We start from the raw sequence: 25,878 nt of genomic DNA, 5'->3' as shown, positions 1-25,878 counted from the left end.
CTAGGCTGCCTATCATAAACCCCCAATTTTGTGTTTCAGCACCATTCTCTCACTCCTTGCAGCTTGTTGCACCGTAGTTGGAGCAAGATCACACCAGATAGACTTCAGTATTCAACGTTTGTCCAGGTCCCCAGCATGTCGGGAGATGCCTTCAAACCATAATCCTTACCTTAACCAGTCGGAATTAATGCTAAACTTGTTGTAGTGATGAATTTCATAAAATCCTTAACTCTTTACATAGATATCTTTTTCTCAAATGACATAGCGTTCACACTTGTATTCCTAGGCATTACTAATCAAAAAGACATCAATGGAGCATAAAGATGTTCGTATTATCAGATTACATTTACATTACATTTAAGTCATTTAGCAGACGCTCTTATCCAGAGCGACTTACAAATTGGTGCTTTCACCTTATGACATCCAGTGGAACAGCCACTTTACAATAGTGCATCTAGGTCTTTTAAGGGGGGGGGGGGGTGAGAAGGATTACTTTATCCTATCCTAGGTATTCCTTAAAGAGGTGGGGTTTCAGGTGTCTCCGGAAGGTGGTGATTGACTCCGCTGTCCTGGCGTCGTGAGGGAGTTTGTTCCACCATTGGGGGGCCAGAGCAGCGAACAGTTTTGACTGGGCTGAGCGGGAACTGTACTTCCTCAGTGGTAGGGAGGCGAGCAGGCCAGAGGTGGATGAACGCAGTGCCCTTGTTTGGGTGTAGGGCCTGATCAGAATATTACTTACGAGTCCATATTAATATCAATGATGTAGTGGGAAATAAAAGGTGGGAAATGGGTAAACTATAAACTCCAGTGTGCGATCAAGATAAAACGAACAACCACCGATATAAACTAAACTGTATAACATTTTTTGAACTGTATTGTTTGCATTTTAATGCAGGCCTATAGGGAAGATAGGAGATGTTGAAGATTCATATTGAAACATATTTTTATTTAGTTCCTAACTGACAGTTTCTCAAACTTGGTCCTCAGGACCCCAAGGGGTGCACATTTTGGTTTTTGCCCTAGCATTACACTGCTGATTCAAATAATCAACTAATCATCCAGCTTTGATCATTTGAATCAGCTGCGTTAAATTAAATTATACACCAACTCCCTGCATAATTATTTTAGCAGTAAGACTGAAGCTAGTTTATACAAATACACTAAACAAAATATAAACGCAACAAGTAAAGTATTGGTCCCATGTTTCATGAGCTGAAATAAAAGGTCACAGAAAATGACCATACAAAGCTTATTTCTCTCAAATGTTGTGCACAAATTAGTTTACATCTTTGTTAGTGAGCATTTCTCATTTGCCAAGATAATCCATCCATGGCATATCAAGAAGCTGATTAAACAGCATGATCATTACATAGGTGCACCTTGTGCTGGGGCAATAAAAAGCCACTCTAAAATGTGCAGTGTCACGTAACACAATGCTACAGATGTCTCAAGTTTTGAGGGAGCATGCAATTGGCATGTTTAATGTTAATTTCTCTACCATACATAGTTTTAGAGATTTTGGCAGTACATTTAACTGGCCTCACAACTGCAGACCACGCGTAAACACGCTAGCCCAGGACCTCCATATCCAGTTTCTACACCTGCGGGATCATCTGAGACCAGCCCCCAGGACAGTTGATGAAACTGTGGGTTTGCACAACCGAATACTTTTTGCACAAACTGTCAGTAACTGTCTCCAAGAAAATTAATCTGCCAGCTCGTCGTCAGGGTCTTGCCCTGACAGCAGTTCTGCATCGTAACCGACTTCAGTGGGTTTATGCTCACATTCAATGGCCACTGGCACGCTGGAGAAGTGTACTCTTCGTGGATGAATCCCGGATTCAACTGTACAGGGCAGATGGCAGACAGTGTTTATGTCATTGTGTGGGCGAGCGGTATGCTGAGTGCCCCATGTTGGCGGTGGGGTTATGGTATAGGCAGGCATAAACTACGAACAATGAACACAATTGCATTTCATCGATGGCAAACTGAATGCATAGAGATACCATGATGAGATCCTGTCGTGCCATTCATCCGCAGCCATTACATCACGTTTCAGCATGATAATCTATGGCAAAATGTCCCAGTTCTTCCATGGCCTGCATACTCACCAGACATGTGACCCATTGAGTATGTTTGGGATGCCCTCTGAATCGACATGTACAACAGCGTGTTTCAGTTTCAGCCAATATCCAGCAACTTCGCAAAGCCATTGTAGAGGAGTGGGACAACATTCCACAGGCCACAATCAACAGCCTGATCAACTCTATGTGAAGAAGAAGTGTCGAGCTGCATGAGGCAAATGGTAGTCACACCAAATACTGACTGGTTTTCTGATCCACGCCCATATCTTTTTTTTTTAAGGTATCTGTGACCAACAGATGCATATCTGTATTCCCAGTCATGTGAAATCCATAGATTAGGGCCTAATGAATTTATTTCAATTGACTGATTTCCTTATATGAACTGTAAATCAGTAAAATCTTTCAAATTGTTTCTTGTTGCGTTTATATTATTGTTCAGTGTACATTTCATGAATATCATTAAAAAATATATATTTTAGCAAAGACTTATAGATGACCTGGAGCCAGTGGGTTTGGCGACAAATATGTAGCAGGGACCAGCCAACGAGAGCATACAGGTCGCAGTGGTGGGTAGTATATGGGGCTTTGGTGACAAAACAGATGGCACTGTGATAGACTGAATCCAATTTTCCGAGTAGAGTGTTGGAGGCTATTTTGTAAATGACATCGTCGAAGTCAAGGATCGGTAAGATAGTCAGTTTTACGAGAGTATGTTTGGCAGCAAGAGTGAAGGAGGCGTTGTTGCGAAATAGGAAGCCGATTCTAGATTTAATTTTGGATTGGAGATGTTTAATGTGAGTCTGGAAGGAGAGTTTACAGTCTAGCCAGACACCTAAGTATTTATAGTTGTCCACATATTCTAAGTCAGAACCGAGTAGTGATGCTAGTCGGGCGGGCGGGTGCGGGCAGTGATCGGTTGAAGAGCATGCATATCATTTTACTAGTATTTAAGAGCAGTTGGAGGCCACGGAAGGAGTGTTGTATGGCATTGAGGCTCGTTTGGAGGTTTGTTAACACAGTGTCCAAAGAAGGGCCAGTTGTATACAGAATGGTGTCATCTGCGTAGAGGTGAATCTAAGAATCTAAGCAAGAGCGACATCATTGATATATACAGAGAAAAGAGTCGGCACGAGAATTGAACCCTGCGGCACCCCCATAGAGACTGCCAGAGGTCCGGACAACAGGCCCTGCAATTTGACACACTGAACTCTATCTGAGAAGTAGTTAGTGAACCAGGTGAGGCAGTCATTTGAGAAACCAAGGCTGTTGAGTCTGCCGATAAGAATACGGTGATTGACAGAGTCGAAAGCCTTGGCCAAGTCGATGAAGACGGCTGCACAGTACTGTCTTTTCTCGATGCCGGTTATGGTATCGTTTAGGACCTTGAGCGTGGCTGAGGTGCACCCGTGACCAGCTCGGAAACCGGATTATGTAGTGGAGAAGGTACGGTGGGATTCGAAATGGTCAGTGATCTGTTTGTTCACTTGGCTTTTGAAGACTTTAGAAAGGCAGGGCAGGAAGGATATAGGTCTGTAACAGTTTGGGTCTAGAGTGTCTCCCCCTTTGAAGAGGGGAATGACCGCGGCCGCTTTCCAATCTTTAGGAATCTCAGACGATACGAAAGAGAGGTTGAACAGACTAGTAATAGGGGTTGCAACAATGGCGGCAGATAATTTTAGGAAGAGAGGGTCCAGATTGTCTAGCCCAGCTGATTTGTAGGGATCCAGATTTTACAGCTCTATTTAGAACGTCAGCTGTTTGGATTTGGGTGAAGGAGAAGTGGGGTTGGGGTGCTTGGGCCAGTTGCTGCGGGGAAGGCAGAGCTGTTGGTCGGGGTAGCCAGGTAGAAAGCATGGCCAGCCGTAGAGAAATGCTTAATGAAATTCTTGATTATCGTGGATTTATCGGTGGTGACAGTGTTTCCTAGCCTCAGTGCAGTGGGCAGTTTAGGAGGTGCTCTTATTCTCCATGGACTTTACAGTGTCCCAGAACCTTTTGGAATAAGTGCTGTAGGATGCACATTTCTGTTTGAAAAAGCTAGCCTTGGCTTTTCTAACTGACTGTGTATTTTCCTAACTTCCCTGAAAAGTTGTATATCGCGGGGATTATTCGATGCTAGTGCAGTAGGCCACAGGATGTTTTTGTGCTGGTCAAGGGCAGTCAAGTCTGGAGTGAACCTTTGGCTATATCTTAGTTCTACATTTTTTAAAATTGGCATGCTTATTAAGGTGGCGAGGAAGGCACTTTTAAACAACAACCAGGCATCCTCTACTGACGGGTTGAGGTCAATATCCTTTGAAGATACCCGGGCCAGGTCGATTAGAAAGGCCTGCTCTCAGAAGTGTTTTATGGCGAGTTTGACAGTGATGGGGGGGTGGTCGTTTGACCGCGGACCCATGACGGACGCAGGCAATGAGGCAGTGATTGCTGAGATCTTGGTTGAAAACAGCAGAGGTGTATTTAGAGGGAAAGTTGGTCAAGATGATATCTTGGGTGCCCATGTTTACGGATTTGGGGTTGTACCTGGTAGGTTCCTTGATAATTTGCGTAAGATTGAGGGCATCTAACTTAGATTGTAGGACGGCCGGGATGTTAAGCATATCCCAGTTTAGGTCACCTAACAGTACGAACTCTGACGATAGATGGAGGGCAATCAATTCACATATAGTGTCCAGGGCGCAGCTGGGAGCTGAGGGGGGTCTACAACAAGCGGCAACAGTGAGGGACTTATTTCTGGCGTGATGGATTTTTAAAAGTAGAAGCTCAAACTGTTTGGGCATAGACCTGGATAGTATAACAGAACTCTTCAGGCTATCTCTACAGTAGATTGCCCCCTTAATAAATTATATCAATTCATCAATCATAATGAATTGATCAAAAAGTTGAAGTCAACACTGTTGGTTTCTGATGCAGACGGAATAATTTTTTCACTTGTCAGTACACTTGTAAAATATATTATATAAAACACCATTGTATACACCAGCTAACAATATCTATACCACAATGCAGTTGTAAGCATGCTCGGTATTCTATGTCATACTACAACATCAGTCTAACTGAATATGGATGTTGCGTTGGTTGAATGTTCCAAAATGTTCTTCAGCTGGTGAACCTCTTCTTGTAATAACAGCTGGTTTAGGTTAACGGCAGCTTGTGTTGGATTTGGGGACAGTGACTCTGGCTCCTTGTAGACAATCGTCTTGTCCTTTCTGCACTCCACAGCCAGGTAGACAAGCTTCTCGCACACTTTCTTCACCACCCACTGCTTCGACCTCTTGCAGAAGATTTGTCTCCTGGAAAGACATGCAGACTGATCATGAGGATGTCTAACCATACAATAAACCCATGTTCATCTATCTGTAACAAAAAAGCATACAGTAGACTGGTATGTGTTTTGTTACACTTTGAGTCAATAATGGGGCATTGAGACAGGCTGTTAGCAAAGATGTGAAACAGAGGGCTTGACTTGTAGACAGTCATGTATTGTGTATGAGCACCTACAGTTGTGCTATTGAGTAGACAAGCAATGCCAACAATAGAGTGAATAGGCTAGAAGAGTATATTAACAGCCTCTCTCCTTCATGTCAAAGAACTGACTGCAAGTGTGGGAAAAGTTTGAGGCGCACTTGGCTTGTAGACAGTTTAGTCACAAGAGGGTATTGTGCTTTTATAAATAATGTACCTTTGGCTGTCCTGGCTTGTTTCAAAGTCAGATGATGTTGAGCTTGAGTTTATTCCAGGCTGAAAGCTTTCATGGAATAGGTCACAGACTATGTACTAATAAAGCTGGTGTCAAAGTAATCATCATCAGCAGCATGACTAGTCTTAACCAACATTTTACTACTTTGTCCCCACCAATACACACTCAAACAATGTACTATATCCACCCACCTCCCTCATGTCAATAAATCATGCATACTAACGTTCACATACAATACCCACCCCCCAACAGACACACATCAGTCACCCCCACCATCCCCTCCTTACTTATAACTCCATTCCTCCAATTTTCTCCAAGCCTTGCATGAACAATCAACGAAGCCTCCATAATACAGAGAAAACTACAGTAGAAGCTGTAGCCTACTTGTAAACACCAACTATAGCAACAAGACATGGACCATGCTTATTCCTAGCTCCAGTATATTTATTTGCTCATCATGGAGTCATGGAAAGATTGAGTAGATTTTAGAAGGTGACTTACGCTAGTTCCTGGTGCTGAGCTTAATGTTGATGCCTCTGCAGATGTTGATGGGATCAGACTCTAAATAGAATATAGTCATGTTAGCCTCCGGGGTAGTTAGATAGCTAGCTAGCTGTTAGCTAACGTAGCCTGACGAAGCTAACGTTAGCATGCAAAGTTACATAGCAAATCGGCAGATATCAGCTGCCAAATTATATTGATATGCTTTGGAATGTCTAGCCAGCATATTATGAAAGCCAGCTAGCTAGATTTTGGTTTAGATAAACAAATGTAGTTCGCTAGCTAGCTATCCAGGTAGCTACATTACTTCAGGTTGACTTATTTTCTGCTGCGCGGATGTTGGCTGATCAGATAGCTCCCTCTTTGAAGTGAAGGGGAAAATCGATAGAATAGCATCACTTTTCAACATTCGACTACATGGGAACCACATTTGAGACTTCAGTTCCATTTCGAAATCCTCTCGCTGAAAGTGCTGGCTACAAAGGCTACATTTTTATATTTCTCACACCTCCACGGCGCGGTCCTCCACATCCTAAAATCGTTATGAATTCTGGATATTGTGGTGTGCTTATAACCAGGCCATGTAGCTGGTGAGATGCGGAAGCACTCATATTTGCATTTAATGAGGAAATTCTCAATTGTTATGACACATATGATATGTTAATTACATATATATATATATATATATTTAAAAAATATATATAATTTCACCTTTATTTAACCAGGTAGGCTAGTTGAGAACAAGTTCTCATTTGCAACGGCCACCTGGCCAAGATAAAGCATAGCAGTGTGAACAGACAACACAGAGTTACACATGGAGTAAACAATTAACAAGTCAATAACACAGTAGAAAAAAAGGGGAGCCTATATACAATGTGTGCAAAAGGCATGAGGTAGGCGAATAATTACAATATTGCAGATTAACACTGGAGTGATAAATGATCAGATGATCATGTACAGGTAGAGAGATATTGGTGTGCAAAAGAGCAGAAAAGTAAATAAATAAAAACTGTGGGGATGAGGTAGGTGAGAATGGGTGGGCTATTTACCAATAGACTATGTACAGCTGCAGCGATCGGTTAGCTGCTCAGATAGCTGATGTTTGAAGTTGGTGAGGGAGATAAAAGTCTCCAACTTCAGCGATTTTTGCAATTCGTTCCAGTCACAGGCAGCAGAGTACTGGAACGAAAGGCGGCCGAATGAGGTGTTGGCTTTAGGGATGATCAGTGAGATACACCTGCTGGAGCGCGTGCTACGGATGGGTGTTGCCATCGTGACCAGTGAACTGAGATAATGCGGAGCTTTACCTAGCATGGCCTTGTACTATTGTAAAGTGGCTGTTCCACTGGATGTCATAAGGTGAATGCACCAATTTGTAAGTCGCTCTGGATAAGAGCGTCTGCTAAATGACTTAAATGTAAATGTAATGACCTGGAGCCAGTGGGTCTGGCGACGAATATGTAGCGAGGGCCAGCCGATTAGAGCATACAAGTCGCAGTGGTGGGTAGTATAAGGTGCTTTAGTGACAAAACGGATGGCACTGTGATAAACTGCATCCAGTTTGCTGAGTAGAGTGTTGGAAGCAATTTTGTAGATGACATCGCCGAAGTCGAGGATCGGTAGGATAGTCAGTTTTACTAGGGTAAGCTTGGCAGCGTGAGTGAAGGAGGCTTTGTTGCGGAATAGAAAGCCGACTCTTGATTTGATTTTCGATTGGAGTTGTTTGATATGAGTCTGGAAGGAGAGTTTGCAGTCTAGCCAGACACCTAGGTACTTATAGGTGTCCACATATTCAAGGTCGGAGCCATCCAGGGTGGTGATTCTAGTCGGGCATGCGGGTGCAGGCAGCGATCGGTTGAAAAGCATGCATTTGGTTTTACTAGCGTTTAAGAGCAGTTGGAGGCCACGGAAGGAGTGTATTTAAGGACATATACACTCACAGGCCAGTTTATAAGGTAAACACATCTAGTACTGTCTTGGGCACCCCCTTTGCCTCCAGAACAGACTGAACACTTCAGGCCATGGATTCTACAAGGTGTTGGTAACAAGTGTTGCTCATTTGGTATCAATGGACCTAACGTGTGCCAGGAAAACATTCCCCACACCAGTACATCACCACCAACAGCTTGTACCAGGCAGGATGGGTCCATGGACTCAGGCTACTTACGCCAAATCCTGAGTCTGCCATCAGCATGATGCAACAGGAACCGGGATTCGTCGGACCAGGCAAGGTGGCCGTTACTGGATAGATACTGGACCTGGAGCGCCGGGAATCAACGATCATACTATGCTTAAAGTTGCTTAGGTCACTTGTTTTGCCCATTCTAATGTTCAACCAAACAGTAACTGAATGGCTTGATGCCTGTCTGTCTGCTTTATATAGCAAGCCACTGCCACCTGACTCACTGTCTGTAGGAGTGATACATTTTCGTGAACCGGTGGTGTAGCTAATAAACTGTCCGGTGAGTGTATAGTGAAATAGAGCAGCTGTGATATTCTCCTTTAAGTATAGAGATGGGCACAAATTTTGCATGTGTATATAAGTAGATAATGTCCCCTTTATTATGTATTATTAGGATGTTTAGTAGGCCTATAGGGTTTTCTTATAATTTTGGGGGCGGTTTCCTGGTCACTGATTAAGCCTAGTCTAGGACTAAATTGAATGTCAATGAAGAATTTCCATTGAAAGGGCTTTTTGGTCTAGGACTATTCTGTGTCTGGGAAATCGACCCAAAAGCACTGAACCTCTATGGACAGTACAATCAAGGTCTTGTAAGAAAAAGATCAACTCTACATTTGACTAATACTACAGTATTGTGAGAGGAGTGGCGCACACATCAGCAGGACAGCAGCTGATCCACTTGACACAAACAGTGTGTCAGTTTTGTAGGCAAATACTGAATGATGGGGTTCTTAATGAGAGAGTATGACAGTGTTTACAGTTTGGAATGCTTCTTGTTTCCAGAATCCATTATAATAATTGTGTTAAGGCAAGCTCTAAGGCACAAAAGAATAGCATATTTTTGGTTATAGCCTATACAATCCAATGAGGATTACAGTTTGGAGAACTTCTACAAATGGATAATGTGTAAGTCGACAACATCTAACATGAGAGTACTTAACATGATTCTGAAGGAGTTCTTTGTAAAAGGTAACATTGCATGAAATTCCACAAAACTTTCCCAAAAAGCCACAAAAGCAAAACAAGGCTCTCAGTCTCCTATGTCACAATTGAAGAACCTCGGTTGACATTTGATAGATCGACACAGGGAGTACTTGCTATTCCATAATCCAGCTATTGTTTGAGTTTATAAGCCTTTGTCTCAGTGTGGTGAAGAGTAGAATAACAACACGTGCTGGTAGATTATGTTTATGTCAACTATCTTGCTATTCTGTTGCATTGAAAACTTTTGTTTTTGAATCTGTATTTAGAGTTGGGGTATGCTTGTCTATATTCACAAGTTCTTAAGCTTGAACTGGGGTTTCATGATATGTGTGAGAGAAATCAAATAGTTTTAATATAATAGTTTACCCCGACTCTAATACACTTTTCACATTCCCATACCACCCAAACCGTACTGTTCTGGCGCAGATCTTTTCACACAGTTCCAGCAACTATGGTGGAAGCGTAACCTGGCCAGCACGGGTTTCTCACATCAATTCTGAAAAGGGTCGTCTGACCTCTACTGTACTTCTAACCCCTTGCCTTTGAACTATGTTTTGGGGGAAGTTTCCCCTAGTTACAGATCTAAGATCAGCTTCCCCTTCCCTAATCCTAAACTGAACCATTTGTGGGGGAAATGCTAAACTGACCCAAGTGTAGGGACTCTGACCCAACGGGGGCAACTTCACCCTACACTACAGATCCTAGCTCACCTTGTTGGTATTGCAGTCATTGCTTACAGTCCCACCAATGACGTAGAGCTTGCCAGAGCAGCCCACCAGAGCTGCTGAGCTCACAGCCAGCAGTAGAGTGACAACAGTCCGCAATTGGTTGTTGTAGATGCTGTAGCACTACACACTGGGGAGGCGCTCAATCCCGTTGAAGCCTCTCACTGCATACAGCTACAACCACAAACATAGGCACACAGACAAACTTAGTACAATTCTTATTCTACACAGTCTAACATGGTCAAATTGCAAACCAGCCTGCTACAAAGATTTAGCCTGATATGCATTATGGTAGCCTGGTACCAGATCTATTTTTGCCGTATAGACAATAGTACAACCAGATATGGGAACAGGTCAGCATTATGGGAGAAATCCTAAGCGCTCGCAACTCTTGGACTTGGACTCAATCACACGTGGATGTCAATGATTATGGGGCTTTGTATCCTCAATGGTAGGCAACTGGAACAAAGGAAGGCTTACCTTTCCAAGCAGAGCAGCTATCTTGTTTCTTCACCTGGCCTTGGCCAAGGAGGCGACGTGGACCGTGGTCCACCAGGGGCATTTACCTCCACACGTCCGAGCTGTTCAACTGACCTCCTGCAAGACAATACAATCAGGTCAGGGACAACATGTAGGCTATCAAGCGTTTCAGAGTAGGAGTGCTAATCTAACATCAGTTTTGCCATTTAGATCACAAGGAATAAGATTGCATGGACAGCTGATACTAGATCAGCACTCCTACTCTGAGACTCTTGATTCACACCACCCCAGATTTCAGAACTGAGGCATGTGGACATGTTCAATAGCTTTGAAAAATGCCACTGCATTCCTGAGGGGAGAATTTCCTTGCCACTATATCACCTTGGGCTTTCTTATAGGCTTTGGAAATGTCTGTCTGGGTAAATAAATCTAGGGCAGAAATACAGTGAAAAGCAATTAAAAACAAACTGCATTGAACTACATTGAGGAAGAAAATGCAATTGACCTGTGCGTCCATCTAAGTAACATAATAAAAAATCCCCATCAAAATCTGTCAATTTAAGCATCCACCTACTGTACAGTACGTCAGCTTTACACGTCTGCGGTGGAGGTGGCTGAGTTACAGTGGTGTTTGTCAGACCATGAGACATCCCGAAAATCCGTCTATTCACGAAAACGTCTGTAGCGTCCGAACGATCTGAATGGCCTACAAACTAATATGACCACTCATGGAAAGATGACTCTCACGATGCTATTCTCCGTTTTGGTCTACGACCCCCAAAAGCCCCACGGGATTCGTCTGAAGTCGGCAATGCTGATGTACCAACTCGGGGTCTTCCTTTCCTGTGGCGGTCCTCATGAGAGCCAGTTTCATCATAGCACTTGATGGATTTTATGACTGCACTGGAAGAAACTTTAAAAGTTATTGACATTTTTCGGATTGACTGACCTTCATGTCTTAAAGTAATGATGGACTGTCATTTCTCTTTGCTTATTTGAGCTGTTCTTGACATAATATGGACTTGGTCTTTTATCAAATATGGCTTTCTTCTGTATACCACCCCTACCTTGTCACAACACAACTGATTGGCTCAAACGCATTAAGAAGGAAAGAAATTCCACAAATTAACTTTTAACAAGGCACACCTGTTAATTGAAATGCATTCCTCATGAAGCCGGTTGAGAGAATGCCAAGACTGTGCAAAGCTGTCATCCAGTCAAAGGGTGGCTACTTTGAATAATCTCAAATATACAATATATTTGGATTTGTTTAACACTTTTTTGGTTACTACATGATTCCATATGTGTTATTTAATAGTTTTGATGTCTTCACTATTATTCTACAATGTAGAAGATGTAAAAAATAAGAACAACCCTTGAATGAGTAGATGTGTCCAAACTTTTGACTGGTACTGTATATATATATATATTTCTTGAGCTTTCTTATCTCATATCTTATCTCATATCTCCTAGACATGGGACAAACAAAAATAATCTGATACATTCATCACAAAATGGTTCAATGCAGTACTGTAATGAAGCTCTGTAACATAAGCTCCGGGGTGAAGTTTCCCCTATAGGTACAGATTTAACCTTAACCATTAGTGGGGAAAGTGCAAAACTGACCCAAGATCAGCATCTAGGGACAACTTCACCATACTTTGTAATGTAAGAGGAAAAGGAAAAGAGGAGAGACCTCGCCACCAGGGGGGCCCACTGAGATATGGTATAATATAGGGGAGCTCCTAACTGTCGAGGGAGAGCAAATGATGGAGGGTATTGTGTAGTGTGGTTGAATCTATGTGGCTGACTGGCTGTGTTTATTTACCTATTTCTTTCCTAGCCTGTTGTTTGGCTGTTTATTAAAGCCATAATCTGGCATTCATTTTTCTGCTCCACCATTTAAACTTTTTTTTTTAAAGCTAACAGGTACTTTAGAAATGTATGGAGCTATGGATGCAATAACTGATAGCCCATGACATCAGCACGATTTTTAAACATATTTTGAACATATTTTGAAACTAACATTGTTGTGTAGGCCGACCTCATATGACAGGGTCAGAGTTGTAGTAAATTCATGAGGGATTTACAAGTTAAAAACGTCACAAATAAAATTTAAATGACCACTGAGGAGCTTTAACCTTTTCAGATTACACAGGACTAATTTTCAAAGTGAAGAATGGTTTTCAACATTCTATAGTATTTATGTGGAGCGGTCACACATGTGCAATACATTTTCTTTGCCACTAGGGGGACACATATACCTTGATACTTAAAAAACAAAAACCTGAAAAGTTCTGTTTTCCACACAAACAGGTGTGTCTAGAGATGTTCACCCTTTCAACTTTTAGTGGAGTTCAGAGCCAGAGTTAAGTAAATGACAGATAGTGAAGAAACTTCATAACCTGTCAACACTGGGTAAAAATGGATAGACCATTATTATTGATAATGCACTGAAGACATTTCCCAGTGAGCACTGTCCAACGCCAATGTCCATACACATCTAAAAGACGTAATTTTGCTCACTTGGTGAGTACTGTCCCATGGATGTCTGAAATACGTCATTTTGCTTACAAGGTTGGATAAATGAAACCAAAACCGAAAGTGTGTCTATCCTACACTCTCAGAAAAAAGGTGCTATATAGAACCTAAAAGGGTTCTTTGGCTGTCCCCAAAGGAGAACCCTTTGAAGAACCCTTTTTGGTTCTATGTAGAACTCTTTCCACAGAGGGTTCTACATGGAACCCAAAAGGGTTCTACCTGGAACCAAAAATTATTTTTTACCTGGAACCAAAAAGGGCTCTCCTATGGGGACAGCCGAAGAACCCTTTTTGAACCCTCTAAGAGTGTAAACTTGATAATCTAGTTTTATCCCTTAGGGTAGGTAGGCACACCATGTCATGGGATTCCCCATCGGGCTCAATATAACTGGACTGAGGATGCTGCCAAACGCACTGCCACTGACAGACCCTCACTTCAATGACTCATGCATACCTCCGGATGAACTAGGGGAGAGAAGAACATATTTCTGCCATTCAATTCTGGAACGGTACAACATCTCAGAAGACATTGTCTCCTTGGATGGAAATGGTGAGCCAGTGTATGTGTGTGTGTGTGTGTGTATGTGTGTGTGTGCGCACTCACTTGTATGTGCCTGTCTTTTACATCTTCAGTTGAGGCTTAAACAGTATTTGAAAGTTAGCCATATGTCCATGACATGTGACCTAATTGTACGTCTTGTAAATATGTTTGTTTATCATTCTCCGAAGAATAGAATAACAATCTGGTTAGCGTATGATAACTAGGCTGGCCACAGAGACCACATAATAAATAACCTCTCAACCGAGCGCTTTCAGAAGTTTATGTGTTTGCATGCCTAATTGTTTACAGAAAGGTGCAAGGAATTTATAACCTCACTATGTCTACAGCTGTTCCAAAATGAGCAACTGCCAACATGTGGGAATGACAAGCCACAAAGAAGTAGGACCCAGTTGTTCTGATTGATTAACAATAGATGAAGAGAGGGAGGAGAAGAAAGAGAGAAGAGAAAGACAGCGTGAGAGAGAAAGGAAGAGAGAAGTGACTAAATGGAGATAGCGAGAAGGTGTGTGAGAGAGAGAGAGAAAGGAAGAAATAGAGAGAGAAATTAGTATGATATTGGAGGAATTACGCCTGGAATGGACTTCCCAATCCCATATAAGGTATTTCCCTAAAAAAGGGAAGGGGGAAAGCAACAATGATGCCGGATATTCTCACAGGATGTGTTAGCCCTGGACCAGCACTGAAAGGCGCAGGGTAGAGCCGGCTGTGTGTGTGAGAGTGTTTGTGTGGGAGTGTGTGTCAGTGAGGATGTAAGATTACCACAGGAGCAGCAGCATGAGCAGAAGACTGCAGGGGAAAGTAACCATTTCGAAGAGAGGTAAACACCTATGGACAACGATAATATGCTGACGTGTGTGGTTTCTATTACTTGCTGGTTAAGGTGAATGGTAGGAATGCCTTGGAGAAGGGTAGAAGGGTCCTCAGCTGTACAACAGAGGGCAGAGGAGAGGAGACTGAGATACTTAGCAGTGGCGGTTGTGGAGTAGGTAAAGACATGTCCTATGTAAAAGAGTAAGGGAGAGAATTAGAAAATGTGTGGATTTGTGTACAGATGAATATATGAGAGAGAATGTGTGAGTTATGTTCTAATGGGCTATTGTGAAGTCTCTGAGGCGAGCGTTGTTCAATGAGGATTCAAAGGGTATTTCCCTGTTACCTGAGTGATGTGGATAGCATCGTGCTCATGTCAAAGAAAAGTAATGCAATGACAGTCTTGCTTTATGCGGTAGATGTATGACCCGACAATTCTATTAATTTCTGCAACTTTTTCATTCTACCTAAAAACAGTCTGAGACCTTTGAGGCTTTGTACAAAAGACAAATAGGGCACGGAGGGAGAATCACACTTTCATCTCTGGAATTAGTTTTAGCAGTCACATTATACTATTTCTGGTGAGGCAGTACATATTTACGATTTTAAAAAGGTCAGCACTTCAGCTGTAAGAACCAAAACAAGTCATTGTTGTTGGTTAAAGACTACCTTTGTTCCAATAATAATTAATAACCTTTTAGATCTCGGCTTGAGTGGGAGATTCCTTTTGCGTCACTTAAGACTAAAAACAAGCCTGAGAGGAACAAGAACTAAATATAGTGGCATGCTAAAATGTTTTACGTATCCACTACACTTACTCTTATTTAGCAAACCAATCTCTCTTTTACTCTCATTCCTTGAAATATTGTAAAGTATTCCATATTTTCATGTAGGGTCATATTGTGACTGATTAGGTTTAAGTGCTTTAATGTTGGTGGACCCCAGGACCCCAGGAAGAGTAGCTGCCTTGGCAGCAGCTAATGGGGATCCTTAATAAATACAAAAAAAGTTTGCAAATGAAATTGGTGGTCAGCAGACACCAGAGACATTGAGGTAACAAGCGTAATCATTTTCATGATTTAAGAAATAATCACAATTTAACTCTCACAGGATTTAATAGTCCTGCAAAGTATTCAAAGCAAAGCCTTGTATGTGCGGGCTTCCCAAAACGAACCAAGACGTTCTCAGTTAAGATCAGTCATGCATTTTTAGTACCAGCGATTTGACGTCACAAGTGGAATAAATGAACAATGACAAGTCAAACAAAGGCAACCGTGTCCAGAGAAACAACTTCCCTGTTAGGAATTCCTCCTGTGGATGGTCTCAGTTCATGTCATAACCCCATCATTGTGTTTCCTGCACTCATGTCTGCTCTGTCTCTTCTCTCCTCCCCTCTCTCTGTGTGTCACAGCACCATGGCAGCCTACCTCTGGCTGGTCCTGGCTATTGTCAGTGATGTGGCAGAATCCTTGTTACATCCCTCACGCCAGCTCTCCCACTGCCAAGTGGTAAGTGACCCTGAACTGAGTTGCCGCAGTAGCTGACTTGTTGAACGTTTTCATAGCTGTCAACCACAAAGAAGTATGTCAGCTGAAACTACGTAATGTGTAAACTATGTAACTGCCATGTAAAATATGAATACATTTAATTTGTAATGCACTTTTCACAAACTGTTACTGTGTGCAATACAATAAATAGTTATTTGGGTACATATTTTAATGTGGGACCCCTGATTATAGTTACATAGAGGGGAGGAATAGTATTGATAATTGCTGATAACTGATGTTTCTGTTATCGGTTTTGATAGAGTATCCTATGTTTTATTGATAAATCTGGCAATACTGCTTGTGTGTACCTTGATGTTATTATCTGAGAGTTTTGGCAGTTTTCTCTCAAATCTCTCATGTACTGTATATCCAAAATATATTGGTTACTTTCTAATTCTCTGGTGGCAGAGAACGTTTCTATTGAAGTCTTGTGATATGAAACCGATCCTTGTTGTTATTCTAGCCATGCTGTTTCCTCATGCTCTGAACAGCAGATAACAGAACACACAGTTTGACCACATAACCCAAATGTAGTCGCACCTACACTGTTTCATTTTGAGATGGAGAAGAATAGGCATGTGTGTGTGAGAGTGCAAGATACAAGTAAACTATAGCCATAGAGGAGGCACATGTTCCATTACCTCACAGCTCTGCACTGTGCTTGTGATGTCTCAAATCACTTTCAGACAGTGTGTTCAACTCTCATCCTCCAAGCACCTACATTAATGTACGTTTTTAGACATAGCTGGACATAAAGTCGGACTCTTCTTGGCATCTTCCTTGGGTAGACTGGCTGACTAACTTCCTCTGTCTAAATGGTTGCCGTGACAAATGTGTAATCTCGGTCTAGCTCCGTATTTGGATGAAGCGGCTCTACGTCCACAGCTCCTTATATTAAGGAGCTGAAAGCCCCAGGGCTGCTTTCCATAAGGGAATTTTCCCTCTCTCAGGAACTATCAATCTGGACCTGATGTTACACAATTTTCTTTGATAGTCTTTAACTAAAGGAGGCTCTGGCATACACTAGCTTTCTGCCCTGAGTCCATAGAACATTAGAGTCTATTGGTGTTTTCCTTCTCTAATTTTTCCACCCTCTGCGAAGACACAAGAAAACAATATCTGATACGAAATTCATATTGCTGTAGTTCTGGGAATGTATTGCATTCCTGACTACTAACGACTAAACTGTATAAACAGGCAGGATGAATTGGAGCTGGGCAGGAAATTGGCTCTTTAGACTGCAAGAACTGATATCATAGCGTGCCAGTTTGAATGGAACGGACTAGAAGGAGATGTTTTCATTTTTAGAGGCAGTGTTCATTGTTTATGCATTCTCTAAGTTTTATTTCATAGCTTTGGTACTATTTTCACAAGTATGTGATGCATTTTCTAAACTCTTAGAACAAAACTACAAACTGGTGACACTTTTAACACAAAAGCTTTCATTGTACATACATTTTGTTTGTAGACATCTTTCACCGTACAATCAATGTTTACTGTGAATATAATGAGTACATTAGTTTAGTCACCAAAGCACATCATAATGATATCTTCTCAATTTTGTTATTTTAAAAACCAGTTAATCCAATAACAAAACATGTAAGATACATATAGTGCCCTTCATAATTATTGGGACTGATAAGCATTTTTTCTTATTTTGGCTGTATACGTAAAACATTTGGATTTGAAATCAAACAATGACTATGAGGTTAAAGTGCAGAATGTGGGCTTTAATTTGAGGGTATTGTCATCCATGTCGGGTGAAGTCACTTTGCAGTCACTTTTAAGAATAGAATAAGAATAGGTATCGATATAAGAATCAATATGTTTCTATGAATGTGGATGCTACCATGATTACGGATAATCCTGAATGAATAGTGAATACCCACCTTCCCCAAAAGAACGCTAAAAAAAATGCTGTTATTGTCATGGTGAGAGGTTAGCATGTCTTGGGGGTATGATATCTGTAACTTTCTCACTCATCATTATTCACGATTCACTCAGGATTGTCCATAATCATGGTAGCATTCACTTTCATGTAGAAGTGTTTAGAAACCTATTCTATTCTTATTTTCAATAAAAGTGCCTCCAAAATGACAGGTCATTATTTACCATACATTTCTATTGGGTAAAAATATAATCTGAAATGCAACCAAATCAAAGAGGAAACGCGTACAACAAATGTGTAGAGTCACAAGCTTGATGTAGTCATTGCGTGCTATGAATATGGGAACAAATACTTAACTATTGACTACTTTACCACACATACAGTTGAAGTCGGACGTTTACATAAACTGAGGTTGGAGTCATTAAAACTTGTTTTTCAACCACTCCACAAATGTATTGTTAACAAACTATAGGTTTGACAAGTCGCTTAGGACATCTACTTTGTGCACGAGACAAGTCATTTTTCCAACAATTGTGTACAGTCAGATTATTTCACTTATAATTCACTGTGTCACAATTCCAGAAGGTCAGAAGTTTACATACACTAAGTTGACTGTGCCTTTAAACAGCTTGGAAAATCCCAGAAAATGATGTCATGGCTTTAGAAGCTTCTGATAGGGTAGTTGGCATAATTTGAGTCAATTGGAGGTTCACCTGTGGATGTATTTCAAGGCCTACCTTCAAACTCATTGCCTCTTTACTTGACATCATGGGAAAATGAAAACAAATCAGCCAAGACCTCAGAAAGAAAATTGTAGACCTCCACAAGTCTGGTTCATCCTTAGGAGCAATTTCCAAATGCCTGAAGGTACGACGTTCATCTGTACAAACAATAGTACGCAAGTATAAACACCATGGGAACATGCAGCCGTCATACCGCTGAGGAAGGAGACGTGTTCTGACTCCTAGAGATGAATGTACTTTGGTGCAAAAAGTGCAAATCAATCCCAGAACAACAGCAAAGGACCTTGTGGAAATGCTGGAGGAGACAGGTACAGTATCTATATCCACAGTAAAACGAGTCCTATGTTGACATAACCTGAAAGGCCGCTCAGCAAGGAAGAAGCCATTGCTCCAAAACCGCCATTAAAAAGCAAGACTGCGGTTTGCAACTGCACATGGGGACAAAGATCGTACTTTTTGGAGAAATATCCTCTGGTCTGATGAAACAAAAATAGAACTGGTTGACCATAATGACCATCGTTATGTTTGGAGGAAAAAGGGGGAGACTTGCAAGCCGAAGAATACCATCCCAACTGTGAAGCACGGGGGTGGCAATATCATGTTGTGGGGGTGCTTTGCTGCAGGAGGGACTGCAGCAAAGTAGATGGCATCATGAGACAGGAAAATTATGTGGATATATTGAAGCAACATCTCAAGACATCAGTCAGGAAGTTAAAGCTTGGTCACAAATGGACAATGACCCCAAGCATACTTCCAAAGGTGTGGCAAAATGGCTTAAGGACAACAAAGTCAAGGCATTGGAGTGGCCATCACAAAGCCCTGACCTCAATCCTATAGAAAATGTGTGGGCAGAACTGGAAAAGCGTGTGCGAGCAAGGAGGACTACAAACCTGACTCAGTTACACCAACTCTGTCAGGAGGAATGGGCCAAAATTCACCCAATTTATTGTGTGAAGCTTGTGGAAGGCTACTCGGAACATTTGACACAAGTTAAAGAATTTAAAGGCAATGCTACTAAATACTAATTGAGTGAATGTAAACTTCTGACCCACTGAAATTGTGATACAGTGAATTATAAGTGAAATAATCTGTCTGTAAACAATTGTTGGAAAAATTACTTGTGTCATGCACAAAGTAGATGTCCTAACCGACTTGCCAAAACTGTAGTTTGTTAACAAGAAATTTGTGGAGTGGTTGAAAAACAAGTTTTAAAGACTCCAACCTAAGTGTATGTAAACTTCCGACTTCAAATGTATATGACCGTGTATTGCAATGTGAAACATGTACAGTATTTCTAGATGAAACGCTGATTAAGTTTGGTGAATAAGTGACTGTATGATTTTGTGTGTTATACTTAGTCAATTAAGTTTTGAAACAACTGTCTTTTTGATTATCTGTTTGGAGTTTTGTGAAAATGTACCACATACTTGTGAAAATTGCACCAAAGAGATTAAATTAGAATAATAAGTAGATGGAAACATCAAGTTGGGGTTTTACGGATGTGCTGTACCTCACTTTCTTTCTCTTTCTGTTATAACATCTTTAGATCTTATAATGATATATGACCCATGATAGCTTTATTGTATATAAACAATATAATCATATATTGTTATGATTTGCAGGCTATTTCAATTGCATATGAGTTAAGTTATTAATCAGAAATGTATAAGGTAACATTTGTTCATAAAAGCCAGAAGAAGGCATTCAAAAAGCTTAACATTTAACAAAACAAATGAAGGCCTGCTACTGACTTCAAATGTATGACATGAACCTAAATCCACTTTGTTTTATGTGAGTTGTGTGTGTGTGTGTGTGCGCGTGTGCACGTATGTGTGTTTTATGGGCTGTATTTAGAGAGAGGGCTTATGCCATATGGTTTAAATTACCAGCCACACTGATAAGTTAATCGTTGAATGTTTGAAATAATAATGGAAAGAGACTCTTTGTCCACTAGGCGTTCTGAAAATCCCTGGGTGGAAGAGGGGGTGTAACAAGAGCTTGTTTTATGAGGTGAAAACCCCACAACAAGCCTAACAGTCTCCCTTGACTGCCAAAAAACACAGATACAATGGCCCATAAAACAACTCTCTACATGTGCACAAACCATTTGGTTTGTGAGAGTGAAAAGTGTCAAGGTGACTTGCAGTCATTTGGGAGTGTGCAGTGGTGCCGTGAAGTTCAAAGCTCATGTAGTTATCTCTCCTTGTTTTGTCCACAGGTACAGAATGATGTGTACTGCAACGATCTGAACCTGAGGACTGTTCCGGCCAAGCTTCCTCATGGCATCCAAAAGCTGGATCTATCTCGGAACCTTCTACAAAACCTTACCCAAGAGGTTCTATCAATCTACACCACCGTTCATCATCTGAACCTCCACTCCAACAAGATTCAGTTCATCCAGCCGGGTCTGTTCAAAGACATGACCAATCTGCAAGTGCTGGACCTCTCCAGTAATTACTTGGATGTTTTCGCTGTTTTGAAAACCAGCATTGGGCCTCTTGCGGCCGTGAAGAGGCTTGACCTCTCAGGCAATGGCCTGTACACAGGGATGACCGACTTCTTTCTCAGTGAAGCCCCAGAACTCATTAACCTTTCTCTGAATGGCAATAGTATCACCAAAGTGGGCAAGGATACCTTTTGTGGATCTTTGGCCTTGAGAAACATTGACCTTCACAACAATGTCATCTTAGAGATCGATGATGGAGCATTTGATTCGCTGATCCATCTCTCCGAGCTTGATTTGTCCATTAACTCCATCACTTGTATCACTGACTTTAACCTTTCCCAACTGAAGGTGCTGAACCTCAGTAGGAACAGCATGGAGTGCTTCCAAACCACAGACTCAGACCTAGAGTACGAGCTCCTCTACCTCGACCTGAGGGAAAACAAGATCTACTACTTCCCCGTTCTCCCAAGAAAAAACAAGCTCATGTACCTGGATTTGTCCAGTAACCGCCTGATGAGCATCAACACCACGGGGACAGCGGATGAGATGGAGCACTTCAGAGACACGTTTGTGCCTCACACACAGTCAGGTGGAACCAGCCTACACCAGGACCTCTCAAGGCTTATGTACCTCAACATGAGCTACAACCAGATCAATAGCATACCGCAGTCTTTCTTCTGCAGCATGGTGTCCCTTGAGCACCTCAACATCAGTAATAATTGTATCAGGACCTTTTCTGTAGATCAGGAGAGCCCTCTGAACTCTCTGAAGACCCTGGACCTGAGTTACAATGCCCTACAGAAACTCTCGTTTGGGGAGAACACCCTAAGGTCACTGCAGGAACTCTTCTTACAAGGGAATGTTCTCAGAAACATGGACTCTGGACCGTTCCAAAGACTGCCCAGCATCAGAGGCCTTCACCTCCAGCAGAACTACTTGAAAGTCTGCCCCTCACAGCGAAAACCACCACAGACAGACCACAACTCCCAGGATCCATCAGGCTGTGTCTCCTTTGCATCCATACCAAGCTTGCACTTCTTGAACCTCTCTGAAAACAGTCTTGAAGTTCTGCCACCGTATGCCTTCAATGGCACCATGCTCAGGTTGCTGGACCTGTCCCTAAACCCAGGCTTGGATATTCACCAGAATTCTTTCTCTGGTCTGGAGAACTTCCTAACTCACCTGTCATTGAGAGAGAACCACATCACAGAACTGAACACAGACCTTTCCCTGCTAAGCAGTCTCAAATTTGTGGACCTGTCCACCAACAAGCTGAGCGCTCTCCCCTTGTGGAACAAGGAGCCCTCCATAGAGTCCCTGAACCTGCAGAACAACAACCTAGTCACCCTGGAGTACGACACAGTCGTGGTCCTGGAGCGGACGCTCAAAACCCTTTACATGGGCTCGAACCCCCTCAGTTGCTGTAGCAACCCCCGCTTCCTCAACATGCTCCAACGCTCCAATGTGGTCGTCCCGGACATCGCCACAGTAACCTGCCATTACATGGAGAATTCAGAGCTAGTGGAGTTGAACATTAGGAGCGTGACGCAGGAACAGTGTCAGAAGCTGGACAGTAAGAGCGCTAGCATCATCGTCATTGTGGTGATGGCTTTGGTGCTGATCGTGGTGCTGGTGGTGCTCTCCAAGGTGTGCCACCTCAGGAGGCGTAACCTCAACAGTAGCTTCAGGGCCTGAAGAATGTGTCCTGTGATTGGAGAGAAAGAGATGCTGGAAATGTGTCTCCTCAGAGGGACTACTAAGCAGAGAATTTTCAATGTGAAGTGTGCACTATTTCCTAATTTAACTCCGGAACATGGCAGCCAAGTCTTCAAGTTAAAAGAAAAATAAATACACAAAAACCATGACCACAACAACATGACTTCATTACATTTGATCATCCAGGAAGTACTGTGACTCATTTTGGGTCAGATTTGTGGTTTATAGAAGTATCATAAATTGAAGATGTTGTTCTCTTCTTCTAGGGAATAACAGACAGTCATGTGAAAACCCAAGAGTGTGATTGTGGTCACTTTTCATATAATTAGCATCATCATGTGCACATACAGTTTATAGACATTTAGCCATTTCCACTTGGGCAAAATATTTTATGACTGCACGGGGTCAGCTGATATGCATTAGATTTGCTGATCCAGATTTATGGCCAAACACCAAGGCCTCTCTTTATCAATGCTGTAGTTTGCACATTCATTTGATTGTATTTGTCATTTTTTTACATTATTAACCTGCTTTTGAATGTGTGTTTGATGCCACTAAATTACACTAAGTAGGGAGCACATAATGCAAACATCCCCGCCAATGCCATGTAATGGCAGAGTGGAGAGCCAACTAATATCAACATCAGCACATCATTATGAAACCACAGGGTTTGAAGGTTATGGCTGCAGTTCTTTAGATGACTGTGACACTACAATAGTATACACTTTGTGTTTTATAGAATTTACAGTTCCTGTTTATGGGACATAAATAGAAGTGAATTGTTTCACCCTCTGTAGGATAGTTACAGTGAATATTATTTTCATAACAGAATGTTTGTATTTTTCACTGGTAGATGTACAGTAGGTATGGTGCGGTAAGTGGAGACCAAAAACAGGATTGAAGCAATAACTCCAGAGGAAGCAGTACTGTCGGAACACCTGCAGTAAAAAAAAAAATGTAGCTTGTTTTAACAGCTTGTAGGGCACTGCAGATACCTTTCCTGTTTTTGATGAACTCACTCTCGAAAAAGCCTGTACTAAATAATTATGCACAATTTTACAACGCTGGGTTCCAGCAATGTGGTTTTCCCTTGATATAAAATATATTTCCCCCCCGAAATCCTCTCCGGTTGCTACCATACATGGAGAGGCTGTGAAGGCAAATGAGCGGTTTGATAAGTTAAGTGATACAGTGGATCAGTGAGGCTTTAACAGAAACAAGGACCTGTTTTGTTTCACTGGAGAGAAGAAGCCTATTGAATGCATTCTAATCTGGCCCTTAGTTCTTTAGGTTGTCTCCCTACAATATGTCAGTTGAATGACAGAGCGGAGTGAGAGAAGATAACACCAACCCAACACTTTCTTCACAGAGAATTTGGCAAAGCTTAATCAATGCTGTAGCGAACCCCTGCCAGACTGAAATCCTTAATTGCGTAGCATTCAGCTTTTTCCACCACCATCTCCATGATCAACTTCATATCAATGAAAATCATGTAATTGCAAGGATGAGACAATCAATGTTGTTTTTGAAGATAGATTGCTTTGCTATTCATGTGGAAGCTATCCATGTTGCATTTGTTCTCGTAAAGAGATCTTGCCCTTATTATCTGCATAGGCCTAGCCCACAAGACCAATCATGAACACTAGAAATTCCCCAGTCGTGGATTGTCCTTACCCAACACTTGCCCCAGCAGGTCAGTGAGAATGATGAGGAGGAGAGCTTGTGACAAGAACAATGCAGTTACAAAGTGACAACAAGGACTGACCAACCTGTAGAGAGTTCATTGAATTACATTTGTTTTAGCTTTCTGCCTTTTATATGGGACATTGTTACATACATACTGAATTCACACAGTTGTCATTCCTATTAAGTCTGTATTACAGTGCATTTATAAGTTGAATGTCATAGAATGTAGGATATGATTCCTTACTTTATTTTGTAATGTTAGGGACTATTTTAAACAAGAATAACAAGCCACGGGAAATCCCTGGTGAGGAAAGTATGTCCTAAACCATATGAATAGATATTTATTTCAGAGATAACACTAGAAGAAGAGCAGTTCCATCCTGTTTCTCACTGTGACATGCTGAGTCACAGTCACTGCATTTGGGGTAACCCTCTTGTTCTGCTTTTTTCCCGCTCGTATGACTGAACTTCAAGTGAAACCGCCAAAGGTCAAACTAATGTATAGAGATGACAAGATAAGTCACCTGCTGCTTGAAGTGACATCCACCATTGACTACAGTCAATGACCAACATTTGACATAAATTGACACTACAATGATAATAAAATATAAGTCACACGTGTATCAAAATGTTAGGTTGGCTGTTTGGATGCCATGCAGGCAAGTCAAAGCTACGGCTGTGCATGTTACAGCTAATAAAGAAAGAATATTAGCATAAATGGAGAATGGTTTTGATGGTGTTATGTCAATTTCGTGACAGTGTTACGTACAGTCTTATGCAATGTTAAATTGAAGTTGCACTCTTGCTTCTGTGTTTATCTGTTCACTGTGTTTTACATGTACAGCATTTGAAGGATATTACAATGAATATATTATGAACTACTGTAAAATATATATATTTATATTGTTTGTATTTTCTTAAGTAAATGATCTATGTAACAGAATATATTGTCTTAGTTTTTTATATGAGCTTTAAGAGCTATGCAACTAAACAGAATCATTTTCATTGGGCACAAAACAACCGAAAAAAAGAGAGGAGGGACTACCTGGATTTTGTCCAATAAGAAACACTCATTTGTATTTTCTATTTAATGTTGTAAATCATTTCCCACAGAATGCCCTAAATGAACATGAACCAGGTCATTCATTTTCCTGAGCAGATGAGACAGGGGCTTCTAATGCAATTTGACCAAGTCTCTCTTGCAAAAGAGATATTATCTCAATGAGAAAAAACCTGTATAAATACATTTTTAAAAACACTGTCATGGTTATGGGAAGACGCTTA

The 25,878-nt window shown here is 41.5% G+C and overlaps 1 protein-coding gene across 2 annotated transcripts; it reads left to right on the top strand.

Annotated features, from left to right (window-relative positions):
* Nucleotides 1–13,631: 13,631 nt before the first annotated feature.
* LOC115105308 (transforming growth factor beta activator LRRC32-like) lies at nucleotides 13,632–25,537 on the top strand. Of its 2 annotated transcripts, none has more exons than XM_029627211.2 (3): nucleotides 13,632–13,746; nucleotides 15,980–16,076; nucleotides 20,965–25,537. In XM_029627211.2, the coding sequence occupies exons 2-3, from the start codon at nucleotides 15,984–15,986 to the stop codon at nucleotides 22,885–22,887; spliced, it is 2,016 nt and encodes a 671-aa protein (XP_029483071.1). In that variant the 5' UTR covers nucleotides 13,632–13,746; nucleotides 15,980–15,983; the 3' UTR covers nucleotides 22,888–25,537. The 2 variants fall into 2 exon arrangements, with proteins under 2 accessions (XP_029483071.1, XP_029483070.1); XM_029627210.2 differs by lacking the exon at nucleotides 13,632–13,746 and adding an exon at nucleotides 14,183–14,575.
* The last annotated feature ends 341 nt before the right edge of the window (nucleotides 25,538–25,878 follow it).

This window comes from Oncorhynchus nerka, linkage group LG22, assembly GCF_034236695.1.
Source record: "Oncorhynchus nerka isolate Pitt River linkage group LG22, Oner_Uvic_2.0, whole genome shotgun sequence".
Classification (NCBI taxonomy): Eukaryota; Metazoa; Chordata; class Actinopteri; order Salmoniformes; family Salmonidae; genus Oncorhynchus; species Oncorhynchus nerka.
Note: the sequence above shows the minus strand (reverse complement) of the source record. Positions and strands in the feature narration are given on the sequence as shown.